Below are 13,829 nucleotides of genomic sequence, written 5' to 3'. Positions count from 1 at the left end.
TCTTACTTTTAAATTTTACATAGAGCGATACGAATTATGAAGTCTATGCTCAATATACACGAGGAAAAGCTATTGAATACTCAACAGTTTCATATCTTATAATTGTAATAATTGTGAAACAAGTTACTCCTTCTTTTTGTAAAAAATATAAAATATTTTTTAAGGGTTGGATGTTAAAGTTGCAATACTTTTAAAAATATCCTTAATAAATAAATTATTTTATATTCTTTTTTAAGCAAAACAATTTATTAAGTACGAGTAAATATAAAAAAATAATGTTAGTTGAAAGATAGTAACTAATTTATTTGAAGGGTAAGATTCATTAAAAATATTTTATATTTTTTAAGGGAGTATATTTCATAATTCTATTCTGGTTTTACTTATAAATCATCCAAAAAAAGGTCATTATAAAAATTAAAAATTTCAACTTATTTGACAATGTTTAATATATCTTCAACAAAAGATTATGGATATTACATACACTAGATATATTTTCGTGTCCAAATAAATAATAAATAATGGCTTAAAAGTGTTACTACTAAAGATTGTATTTATTTTTAAATATTTAAATTTTATTACAGTATGTGAAAAAATATTGAAAGTAATAGAAATTGAGGCATGCTCTTTTCGATATCTATTATAAAGCATCTTTGACCACCTTACCAAAACCAAAAAGAGGCAGTTAAAATTATTAACTCTATCTTGAAAAAAAAGAACAAACTTTTAATTTTACCCATGTTTAATGAAAAAAATTAACTTTTAATTATATTCTCTCTCATAGTTAATGAACTTAAATAGAGGTAATATTAAAAAAATTTAATTAGTACTTCATCGAATGCCTTACATTAAATACCACTGATTTCTTTTAAAATGTATCTTATAATAAGAAATATGCACCTCTAACTATCTTATTAAAACTATAGAGAAGTGGTTAAGTTATAAATGTTCTCTAGAGAAAATAATAAACTTTTAGTTTTATTCATATCTAAATGAAAAAAATTTAAATTTACATACATTATTTGTTATAATTAATAAGGTTAAATGTGAATAATATTGAAATGCAATTAATATCACATTGAATGCCTGATATCAAGAACTAGAGAATGCGTCCAAAAGTTTGCCATATAATAAGGACCGAAAGAGTATTAATCAAGTGTATGTTGGACCTTTATCTATTGGCACTCTTCTCCCTCACTCTCTAACCATCTCCTTCTCCCAGCCTTTATCTCCATTATTGTTGGACCTCTGTTGTCAACCTTCACCATCCGACCTCCTCCTCCTCATTTTTGTAATTCACAACGCCGTCAACCAAATGTACTCTTTTCCTCAACAAGCCTTGATGGCGTCAGCATTGCTAAACTAGATTTGTGTTGATGAACTAAAGCGACAACGAGCCGATTTCCCCACCATTGATGGCCAGAGATTATGAGGAGATAATGAGGTTGTTGGCTTTGATTCGTCAATAACGATGATATAACAATCCAAATCTGATTTTGATTTTCTAGTGTTTATACCTTCTATGTTTCTTTTTTCTTTTTTTAATCATTGATGCATTCAATTATTTTCTCATAAAAGTGCATCACTAAACACATACCTTATTATTTAATATTTAATAATTGATGAAGTACCTTAGTGCTGGTGGTGGATGATGCGACGGCGACGCTGGTTGTGATATTGAATGCTTGAATTTTCTTTTATTTTGATAAGGGTATAATAGTATTTTACAATTATAATTATGTATATCAAATAAAAATTATTCAACCATTCCACCAATATACCAAACACGCTTCCATAACACACTCCCAATCCTCATCTTCATTCTCATTTCATTAAAAATCATTTCACAGGGCATTACTGCCCTCCTCAGTCAGATCAACATTCCTGGGTCATTTTAGAATATTTATAATATGATATAACGATGATGTGATGATATAGATAGAACCGGTGAGTGTACGATAATGACTTGGCTTCCCTGCATTGTCATTGAGGCTAGCAAGTGGATTGGGTCAGGTGGGGCTTTAAGTTTGATTTGCACGTGACCTTCCATGCATAAGCATAAGGACGCCAGGAGTGTCCTGTCTCATGCGATGCCAGGCAGTAAGCAACCATTTAGTCAAAATACGATCTTCAAATCAACGTCTTAATGACCACCAACCAACCCAGTTCGGACCGGTATAAATTCAACAAAACCTTTTGTTGGTAAGTTGAAAAAATTTAATACTCTCTCCAACTCACTTTATAAAATATTTTTAGCAAAACGCATATTAATGAAATTTGTTAAATGTATTTTATGATTTAAATATAAATAGTATAAATTTTCAAAAATACTCCCTCCAAAACTAGATATAAGACAAAATTTAAAAGCTTTTTCTATTCTAATATAAGACAAGGTTAAAATTATTATTTTTTTCAATCATTGTCATTTGATTTTCTAAACAATAATTTATTATATTCATTAATTATAAAAAAATTGAAAAGTTGCACATTTATTTTAAAATTTCAATATTATAAGTAACATTATCTTTTAATAAGTCTGAAGTTTGTTAATTTTGTCTTATATTAAGGATCAGGGGATGTACCTTTCATTTAATATAACTCCCTCTTATATTAATGAAATATTATTTTTGTTATAGTGCCTTCTAGTTTAAAATATTATATCATATTTAAAAATGTCTTATAATTGAGGTGGATGAAATTTTTTCATGCATGGTTGTAGATTTGTAGATGCACGATTGGAAGCATTTACGTGAACTTTTCATGAATGGTATATGGATTGTTACGCATGTTGATCGCAAAGTTGAATTCCAAAGTCAAATGGAAAAAAAAAATCAACAAAACTTTTAAAGGTTATTATATAATTTAGACTCTAAACTATATATTTAGAGGCAATTTAAACTACAAACTTATACTTTATATATTTTGAATTATAAATAATTAAAGTTTGATAATTTTACCTTTATAATTAAATTAAATCAAATATATGTTACTTTTAAAAAATGAGGTCTGATGTGTAATTTTTATTCAAATTCTACTATGCCTCTCTCTCCTATTCTCTTTCAGAGAAAATAGCACATGAAGTCCTGTTTTTAAAAAATAACAAACGTTTGATTTAATTTAATAATGGAGACAAAATTAGCTTAATATAATTATTTAAAATTCAGAATATATCACATATAAGTTTAGGATTTAAATTACCTATGAATATATAATTCAAAGTCAAATTACATATTAATCCAAACTTTCAAATAGAACTACACGTTTTCCTTTTTTGAAACAATCAACTACACATTTTCCTTTTATACATTTATATATGCTTAGCTCATTATCCTGTTGCCGTTAAAGAGAACCACGTCAAATATTTGAACCACCTTAGCCTATTGTCTGAAACTTGAAAAATGAGTCATGTCATGAAGGGCTTATAATTTTTTGCCACCTTAATATTTATGACTTAAAAAAAATGTATATGATTAATTACTTTAAATTCCACCATAATATTTTTTGGTTCAGGCAAAAGTTTAGAAATGTTGCTATTGATCCTTACTATAACAAATACCTGGTAACATTAGAAATTTTTTCCCTCAAATAGAATATGAAACCATTTTCAAGTGTTGAAATAAATTGTTGAATAGGTAACGTAAAAACTGTTACTTACAAAGATGCTTTCATTGCAATATTTACAAGCTGTTTCTTATTCTAATGGACAATAAAAATATAAATTTTGCCTAAAAATCTTCTTTTTTGCAACATATAAGAACATTTGTTACTTTTCTACACATAAAAAATTTATTTTATAATTTTTATATATGCTTTTATTTATTTTCTTAATTTTTAATTTATTGTTTAAATAAATACAAAAATTAATCTAACAATTATCCTTTATATATACATCTACGTATATAATATTTTGTTTTAAAATAAGGTTAATGGTCAATCTTGTTCTTAAACTATACGCGAAAAGTTACAAATAACCCTAAATTTAATTTAAGGTCAATTTTGCCCCTCAACCTAAGAAAATTTAATGGCTGTGCCCCTGACGTGGTGTTATGCACTATTCTTGTCATGTGGGTCTCATGTTTAAATTTTTTTAATATACTTTATTATAAAAATATTACTTAGTAGGTCCCATTATTTTTTTAATATTTTTTATGATATGAAAACATCTCTCTCTCTCCTCCATTCATCTCCCTCTCCATCTATCTCCCATTCATCTCACTCGCGGCTTGCTGGTAGGAGCATGTTGGCTTTACTTTGTTGCAAGTCATGAGTTCGATTCTACAAGAGAGAGAAGTGAAACACTCTCTCCCTCCAATTCATCTACCTTGGAATAATCAAGCAAGAGAGACCGTAGCTAAAGTGAAGCATCTTTAGCAAGAGAGAGAAGCGTGAAGTTGAGAGAGAATATGTTGACGATGATGTTCACCTGGTTAATGAACCTAATAGAGCGGGACCGTGGCAAAAGAAAGAGAAGATAAAGAAGATGAGGAGGGTAACATATTTGAGAGCCTTCATGAACTCGACGTGAGCTCCATACATAGCATAGTTGAGCGGCTTCCTCATGCTATACATGCTAACTTGCGGATGCGGCTTCATCATAAATAGATTGCAGATCAAGGGAATTGTGTTATCATCGTGCAAGTTCTACCATGGATGCTTAACCTTGCTAACCAAATGCTCCCTCTCTACTCTACTCCTCCCCCTCCCTCCCCATCATCTCCCTCTTCTTTGCATCTCCACCAACGACCCATGCTTTGTTCCACAATCATAAAATAAAGCAAGGTTGCGTTTATTTCATACCAAGAGCTAGGCACATAAACACATTTATGGGTGCTTGCTATATATACACGACACATGTCCGTCCTCCTCCTCTTTTTTGCATCTCTATCAGCAAACCATGCACTGTTTCATAGTCATAGAACAAAGCAATGTTGCATTTATTTCATGCCGGGAGCCAGGCACATAAACACATGTATGTGTGCTTGCTATATATATACAACACATGTTTATTTAATTAGATGCATGTATTAGAATTTAGATTTTTTTTTTGCAATCTGGAAACATTAGCTCAAGAATTCCAAAAAGTAATAAGTAAATGATATATACAATGAGAAAAATTAAAAGAAGGTGAACTAAGTATCAAACTAGGATGTTTCTATACGTAAAGCTGGAATTGCTTCAAGAGATATATATGGGTAGAGGGCCATTAGGGAAGGGGACGAGTAAGAAAGTATAGAGAGAAGTACATACTATTGACATATTGCTACATGAAAGATGCAAAACCAATAGGGTAGGAAGAGAGAGAGGGAGAAAGGAGAGAGGAGAGAGAAGGAGAAATTAAAAAAATAATGTTGCACCCACAATCAATATTTTATAATAAAAAATATTAAAAAATTTATATGTGAGATCTACATAATGATAAGTTAAGGTAATGGAACAATAATTTTTTAAAGTTGAGGGATATAAATAATTTATAATTAAATTTAGAGTCATTAGTGACCCTTCGTGTGTATTTTAGAGACATTTTTAATCCTTAACTCTTTAAAATATTTAAAAGTCATATTGGAAGAATGATTAAAGTTACCTCTTTCTTTCAAGAGTTTTAAGGTTCAAATTTTAGATAAAGAATAAAATATTAAATTCTAACTATTTAAGAATTCGTTACAATTGTTAAATTCTTAAATATTACTTATTTTGCATGATAAGCAACATTTTAAAATGGCTGCTTTAGATGATAATGGTAGCCTATTATCACAGTATAAGCAACAATTTTGATGAAGTATACCCATAGGATAAAGAAACCGTTGGCATAGATTTTTAGCCATGGTACTTTGGACAACGGTTAAAAAATGTTAAATAAAAATATAGACAATAGTTTTCATAATTCTTGTCATTTTTCAAATGTTAGGTGAAAATGTTGTAGTTGGATGTAACACACTACATTTATAATTAACTAATTCACATCGTTAACTCATTTGCAGTTAGATATATATATTGAAGTTGACGTAATTGTCAAACTACAATTTTACCAAAATCAATAAATAAATTAGCTCACTAGCTTAAAGAAATATTGTGTTAAAAAAATATGGATGAAGTTTTTGAAAATTTGGAATTGTAACCAATTTATATTGATATATAAAAAATTTGTCATTAAAAATTTAAAAACTTATAAAGTGTTTATTATTAATATATAATGGTATATTATTGATGACAAATACAATAAATAAGTCATGATGTAAAATACAGTAAATGTTTGGGTTCTTTGTTTAGTTTGATCCTATAATATAAGATATATCTGTAAAACTCCTTATGTATAATTATAACTTATTACAAATAAAGTGATTTATTTTAAATTTGCTGAACAGATCAGCCATCCACCTTCGGTATCTACATATAACTAACGAAAACAGCTAGCCAAATAAGAATTAATTAATATCTTTCGGCCATTTTCAACGAGAAATTTAATACGTCCCAATTCAAAAGCAGCGAGCCAAGTAGGTGCCCAAGCTTAATCATGAGCTTTCATCATAACTTCACTAAAAATTCTCTTATTTCCATCGATTTTTATAATAAAAAGTTTAAGAATTACTATTTCATAATATATTTGACATGACAAAATCATCAATATCAATAGTATAAAGTATAAAAGATATATGAAGTCACATTATTTATTTACAAGACTGATTTTTTGTTGTTGCATGAATTTAGTGCATCACATTATTCATATTCCATCTAATAAAATTACAATAGTTCAAACAAATAAAATATCATATTTTATAATTTGTAATAACTTTATTTTTATAATAAAATGCTTATTTAACTTCTTGTCTTTTATTTATCCACTGTTATTAATTAAAGAATCAATTGATATTTAATATTATTTAAATATTATATGCTTATTGAATGGGATATGGATGAGGTGATGCATCAAATTTATATAATAATTTCATGGTTGGAAAACGTAACTCATACAAGATTATTTGATGTACAGACAAACAGTTTATTGCGATTCTCAAATGATTAAACACCTCAATATTTCATCATAAAAATTATCGAACTAAAGTATAAAAAATGTTTATCCCAAGTATTTTAAGGAAATATGACAATGCTTCCCCCCCCCCCCCCTTCAAACACCAAAATTAAGTTTTCCCCCCCGACAGACGATGCTCATGCCTCACAGGTCACAACCCGCGTGTTCCTTTTTCTTATTTTCATGTTATATATATACGTATATATTATTTATTGCATTTTTGCTTCACTATTATGTTGTTTAAATAATTTTAAGTAATATGAATTCAACTAAATATAAACGCTTAGTTCTAATAAAATTTAAGGTTACATTATATACGTGCATTGCAGTTATTCAAAAATATTCATTCATTTTGTAATCAGATCAATTTATATTTTATAAAGAACATGCTAATTATTCTTTCCCCTAATATTTTTTTTTGGCCAAATTCCCCCTAATGATCAAATTATTGTCATCATTAGCATAATAATGGGAGGAATGTTTCATGTTTGCATGCCCTAATTGATAATTCTTTCTCATGGGACTATATATACGTGGTAAGGCTAATAATAATAATTGCGTTCTATATATATAAAGCGGCCATTATAATAATTTGCCAATAATGAAAGCACATATACGTAATCAAATCCAAATTATTAATTATGGTCAAAGAAAGTTGAAAAAATGTAAAATGTGTTTGGGAATCTTTTCTCCTAAATTAAGACTGCTATTATATCTCTTTCTTACACACACGTTGTCAACTTGTCATTGCTCATTCGGACACACGTCTTTGATTCCTCATCAGTATCATCACGCTAGCTTTTGCCTTGCTCCTTGTTTGGCTTATACTACTTTGCTTTTCCATTTTATATTATGAATTTGTGATGTGATTTTCTTTATAATTAGTTATTAATATTTTTGGCTATTTCCCCTTCCTGTTGCATTTAATTACAGCATTGCCTCGTCTTTGATGCAAAATGCTCATGAATTTTCTAATAAAAAAATTTATTCATTCATTTAAACTTCAAAGTAATATAAAATAATTAAATACTAACCAAGAAATGACAACCTTGATAAAAATTCATATTCATATACTCATTTCTTTTAAAAATATAAAATATTTTTAATTAAATTTTAAATCTAAATAATATAATTGCCTATTTTTAAATTAACCTTATCTTTTCATATTTACTCTTATTAAATATCCTACAATAAATATAAAGTCACTATCAATAAATGCATTTTTAAAAAAAGACAATGATTATATTTTGAAAAATAAAAAGTGTCTTATATTTTTTAAAATTTAATTTCTTAAAAAATACTTTATATCTTTAAACGAAAGGAGTATTTATTTTTATTTCAATTCAATGTTCCATCAGATTTTTTTAAAATTTAAATTGATGAATATTCAATGTTATTGTATAAAAATTGATAAATAAATCATATTATCTGAAAATTATAAATAATATAATATGTTTTAAATATTAAAATTATTATAATTGTAATTATAAGCTTGATAACTTATATTTTGGTATTTTCTTCAGAAAGAAGTAACAGCAAAATAATTATTTTCACATGGCGAACCGCAGAGGGAGAAAAGGGTAATTTCTGTAGTTAGAAGGGCATTTTCTGTTTTTCTGCGTCGGAAAAATCGTTTCACATGGGCACTGACACAGTCCACAAACACGACTACACAGTGACATTTCCGTAGTTACTCGCTAACATGAGGGTAATAATGGAATTTAAGCACCGAACAATCACAGATGTAATAGTCTTCGATGGTCCCACATCCATCCATTTCCCCTGCACGCTGCAATAAGCCTCTAATCTCTCTCTCTATGTCCTTCGCGTCTTCTATTGTACGCACTCTCTCTCTCTTCCCCTTGGTGTCACTAAACTCACTGAGACACTGAAGGCGAGAGGCTGCTTAGATCTGTGAAACACAGAACCCTAAGCTCGAAGGACGATCTGCGTAAAGCATTTTAACAGGTTTTTTGCTTCTTCCCTCGAAATGCAGCTCTTCCTCTCTCTCCCTTTGATTTGATCGGTTCTCGTTGTCTTGCTCTACCATGCCCAAGATCTAGTTGTTTCATAAGAGTTATAATTGCTTTCTCTGTGAGTCCACACCATGAACTTTATGCTTGATTGTGCATTGTTGAGGTTCTTTGAGATTCATGTCGTCATTAGCTGTGAAGTTCACTGTATCTTGACAGTGAGTTTTCTTTGGATTTCCTATTAGGTCGTAATCTGATTCTTGGTGCTTGTAAGCTTTCACTAATTCACTTGGTCAATTTGTTATCGCTAACGAATAATTGATCCGTGTCTAGTTTTTTCCCCCCGAGTGTAGTCCTTCTTCACTTCAACATCAAGCATTTTCTTCTTCTACTTTGGTTGAGGTCTGGAAACTGGGGAGACTCCGAGTTTTATAATTGCTTTCGCGTGCTACCCGTCGCATTTTCTCTATTGTTGCGGTGACTTAACTGGCCGTTGTACTTTTAGTCAAATTAATTCATTTCCTCGTGATTCTCTTCGTGATGATATATGATATTGATTAGGTAGTGTCACTGTTCTTTGATTTGTTATACTTATCAGCTGAACAGAGTCTGGATCTGGTATTGATGGGACATTTGCTTAGCGTATGCCAATTTTTTTTGGGGTCTAAGCTTAACTTCTCGGTGAAGGTTTCAACTCATCATTGCATCTATATGGATGGGTACTACATGGCGCATGAGTTGGATATAGTCCATGATGCATTTAAAGCTCAACAACAATTACCAATGTGCAAATTTTCTGCAATTCCATTCTGTTTTGGGCTTTCTGCTTTCTTATCAAGCATACTTTCAAGTAATTTTAATACTTTCCATCTGCTGCTACTTTTCTACCTGTGGAGATCATACTTGTCTATGCTTTTACTTTGCTTGCTATTGTTTGGCTTGTTCTATTATCTTGCGTGCCTATCATTTAGTTCTGTCACCTTATGTTCTTCAAAAGAGACATTTCTTTTTGTCTCGAGTAGAAGGAAAGAATTTCATATGATCTCTTTATATTGCAGGTTGGGTTTTGCTAGAACTTCAATGGCAGTGACAGATGCACAAAATGCTCTTCTTGGAGAAATCACCTGTGGTTCTTTGTTTAAGAAACTGCAGGTAACTTTATTCAGCTTTTAATCTATGATGATGCAGATGTGCATGGTGTACAAAACAGTTAGGTTATTTTTATTTACTGTAGGAAATATGGGATGAGGTTGGCGAGAGTGATGAGGAACGAGACAAGATGCTTCTTCAGTTAGAACAGGAGTGCTTGGATGTGTACAAGAGAAAGGTTGAGCAGGCAGCAAAGTCAAGGGCACAACTACTTCAATCCTTGTCCGATGCTAAAGTTGAGCTTTCTAGCCTTCAATCAGCCCTTGGGGAAAAAAGCTTTGCTGGAATCGTAAGTACTATTTGAATATATAGTTGCTATTTCGCAAGTGAAATTATAGCTTCTAAATGCATTTTTTTAAATGGTATAATTTTTATCTATGTTGGAATCTAATAAATTATTCTCCTATTAATGCTCGTGGTTTTATCACAGCCTGAAAACACTTCTGGAACTATCAAGGAACAGCTTGCAGCTATAGCGCCAATACTTGAGCAGTTATGGGAGCAAAAGGAGGAGAGAATAAAGGAATTTTCAGATGTGCAGTCACAAATCCAAAAAATATGTGGAGAAATAGCTGGGAGCTTAAGCCTTGGTGATCAAACAGGAACACCTGGAGTTGATGAATCTGACCTGTCTCTGAAAAAGTTAGATGAATATCAATCTCAACTCCAAGAACTTCAAAAGGAAAAGGTAATTCTTCTACACTGCCAACTAATAAATCAATCATAAATTTGAAGACCCAAGCCGATTCACTTAACATCATACCTCACAGAGTGATAGGTTGCACAAGGTTCTTGAATTTGTGAGTACAGTGCACGATCTTTGTGCTGTTCTTGGGATGGACTTCTTCAGTACTGTGACTGAGGTTCATCCAAGCTTGAATGATTCTACTGGCGTTCAATCCAAAAGCATCAGCAATGACACCCTAGCTAGACTGGCTAAGACAGTCTTAACTCTCGAAGAAGATAAAAAGCAGAGACTGCACAAGGTAGGACATTGGATCCTGCAAACTCTTTCTGTATATTTTACCACCTTAATCCACGCTTTCTTACTCTTACTGTGGTCATCAATCTATATGCTTCAGAGGTTACTAATTTTAGAGAACTATGTATTTATTTTTTGCATGTGAAGGTTTTGCGAAATTATCATTTCTAATTTCAGTACCTTGGAAGTAATTTTTCATCCTTCTTGACAGTCTTCAATATAAGTTCTGACTTTGGCCTGTCTATCCCTTGCAGCTCCAAGAATTAGCTTCTCAGTTAATTGATCTGTGGAATTTAATGGATACTCCCCCAGAAGAAAGAAGACTATTCAACCATGTTACTTGTAATATGTCAGCTACTGTGGATGAAGTCACTGTTCCTGGGGCCCTTGCTCTGGATCTGATTGAGCAGGTACATAAGAGCTACTGAAGTTTACAGCTGGGGACTAGTAAAATTTACTAACATACAAGTTTTTGCCCTGGTCCATGTTATGTAGGCTGAAGTGGAAGTTGAAAGACTGGATCAACTGAAAGCCAGCAGGATGAAGGAGATTGCTTTCAAGAAGCAAGCAGAACTTGAGGAGATATTTGCCCGTGCTCATATAGAAATAGATCCAGAAGCTGCTCGAGAGAAAATCATGGAACTGATTGATTCTGGAAATATCGAACCTGCTGAATTACTGGCTGACATGGACAATCAAATAGCAAAAGCAAAAGAGGAAGCTTTAAGCCGAAAAGAAATATTGGATAAGGTTGAGAAATGGATGTCAGCATGTGAAGAAGAGAGTTGGCTTGAAGACTATAATCGGGTACTTTGGATTTCCCTGTTATTCTATCTGTGGAAAAGTAATTCAATTTTACCTCTAGTTTTGATTACAATTTATGATCGTTGTCATAACGTTCACGGATTATTCCTCTTTTGGAGTCTCGTTTTACCCTCTGACAATGTTATGTAAAACAGGATGAAAACAGGTACAATGCAAGCAGAGGTGCACACTTGAACCTCAAACGTGCAGAGAAAGCTCGGATACTGGTCAACAAAATTCCAGGTAGATTTGTTGGATGAGGTTGCAATAGCCTGCAGAAAAATGTTACCACTAAAATCGTTCTTACCATTTTTATTTAAAATTTAAATTCAGTATGATAAGTAATGCTCATTTACGTTTGTTTGATTGCTTCATAGATTTATACTTCTTTACAAAGGTTAATAGACCGTCATTGATGTTAGTTAATGAAACTGACAAGAAGCGAGTTCAAGTCTTTGTACATTTTTTCCGTCTTACGGAAACTAATAGTTCAATTATGCTGTAAATGGAAATAAACGAATGTCATCTGTGCTTGGCTGACGAAATAGGAATGTACAATCATGGTATGTTCTCTTGGGCATGCACAAGACCGTTGATTTACTAAATTTTTCTTGTGTTAAATTGCAGCTTTGGTTGACACATTGGTTGCTAAAACTCGTGCATGGGAAGAAGATCATGGCATTTCATTCACATATGACGGTGTTCCACTTCTTGCCATGTTAGAAGAATATGCCATGCTCAGGCATGAAAGGGAAGAAGAAAGACGCAGGTTGAGGGTATGTCTCGATGACCAAAAATAACCTTTTAGGTTGTCCTGTTAACAGTTTGATATCTTGTTTTGAAGTACTCTCTTGGCATGGTGTAGGACCAGAAGAAGCATCAGGATCAGCAACACACGGAACAGGAAGCTATCTTTGGTTCAAGACCCAGCCCTGCTCGGTCAGTTTCTGTTGGGAACAAGAAGGTAGTAGGACCTCGTGCAAACGGAGGGTCCAACGGGACTCCTAACCGACGGCTATCTCTCAACGCTCACCAGAACGGATCACGGTCCACCATGAAAGACGGTGGCAAAAGGGATAACACTAGACCGGTTGCTCCGGTGAATTATGTGGCCATATCCAAAGATGATGCTGCTTCCCATGTTTCTGGTGGCGATCCCGTCCCGACCTCACCCTGATAATGTGATCTGTATTTCATTCAAACCCCGTATAAATGCGTCTTTGTAGCATGATCATATTCCTAGTTGCTGCAGTAGGAAAAATATAATGCATCCGCAAGAATTAATCGGAGAGAGACAATTACTAAGCTGTGTATGTGGTATTTTGCCATTTGGAGGTGTTGTCAGTACATGTTGCGCCATCCATTCAGCCCGTTGACAGATTTGACTTGTTTCGTTTGTCTCTCTCAGCTTCTAGGCTGGCAAGCACTTGCCCTCGCATATGTGGTAAGAACAGGATTGCGGAACCTCGAGACCACTCGTGATCTTATCTCAACCGAAGCATTTAATACGCGCGCGCTGGAGTTTAGTAATGAAATCGCCTATATTATGAAAATTTTCTGTACGTCGTCTTCACTTGTGCATGGGGTCCATGAAACATCGCAAGTGGTTCGGGTCGGCTTTTTATTAATTTCTTGCACAAAGCTGTTAAACACTCTGTTTATTTTGCAATTTTAATTAATCGAACGAAAAACTCATACAGAATTAGATCGCGGTATATTCCATCTATTAATTCATATTGTTACAAAATTATGGAGTAAATATGTTAGTTCATATATTCACGAGTCGATGGGCATGAGTGGCCAATTATTGTTGATGGAGCGGAGTTTATTGGGACTTGGGAGGGTCATGTATCGTTAGCCACTCTACTTCAGATTAGTCTCTCGTATCGGTAGGACT

At 32.3% G+C, this 13,829-nt stretch overlaps 1 protein-coding gene across 1 annotated transcript; it reads left to right on the top strand.

Moving 5' to 3' along the window:
* Positions 1-8,819: 8,819 nt before the first annotated feature.
* Positions 8,820-13,312, top strand: LOC129317569 (65-kDa microtubule-associated protein 1). Its single transcript, XM_054961883.1, has 10 exons — positions 8,820-8,992; positions 10,056-10,149; positions 10,232-10,435; positions 10,577-10,834; positions 10,917-11,132; positions 11,383-11,538; positions 11,624-11,935; positions 12,088-12,175; positions 12,560-12,708; positions 12,798-13,312. The coding sequence occupies exons 2-10, from the start codon at positions 10,078-10,080 to the stop codon at positions 13,107-13,109; spliced, it is 1,767 nt and encodes a 588-aa protein (XP_054817858.1). The 5' UTR covers positions 8,820-8,992; positions 10,056-10,077; the 3' UTR covers positions 13,110-13,312.
* Positions 13,313-13,829: the final 517 nt, after the last annotated feature.

This window comes from Prosopis cineraria, unplaced genomic scaffold, assembly GCF_029017545.1.
Source record: "Prosopis cineraria cultivar Desert tree isolate PC_DT_omini unplaced genomic scaffold, ASM2901754v1 PC8, whole genome shotgun sequence".
NCBI lineage: Eukaryota > Viridiplantae > Streptophyta > Magnoliopsida > Fabales > Fabaceae > Prosopis > Prosopis cineraria.
The sequence above is the reverse complement of the archived record's forward strand: the minus strand, read 5'-3'. Positions and strand labels throughout refer to the sequence as shown.

Coding starts and splice junctions, on each gene's coding strand:
- LOC129317569 (XM_054961883.1), top strand. CDS start 10,078: ATGGCAGTGACAGATGCACAAAATGCTCTTCTTGGAGAAATCACCTGT. Junction 10,436..10,576: donor AAAAAAGCTTTGCTGGAATC/GTAAGTACTATT, acceptor GTTTTATCACAG/CCTGAAAACACTTCTGGAAC. Junction 11,133..11,382: donor AAAAGCAGAGACTGCACAAG/GTAGGACATTGG, acceptor TATCCCTTGCAG/CTCCAAGAATTAGCTTCTCA.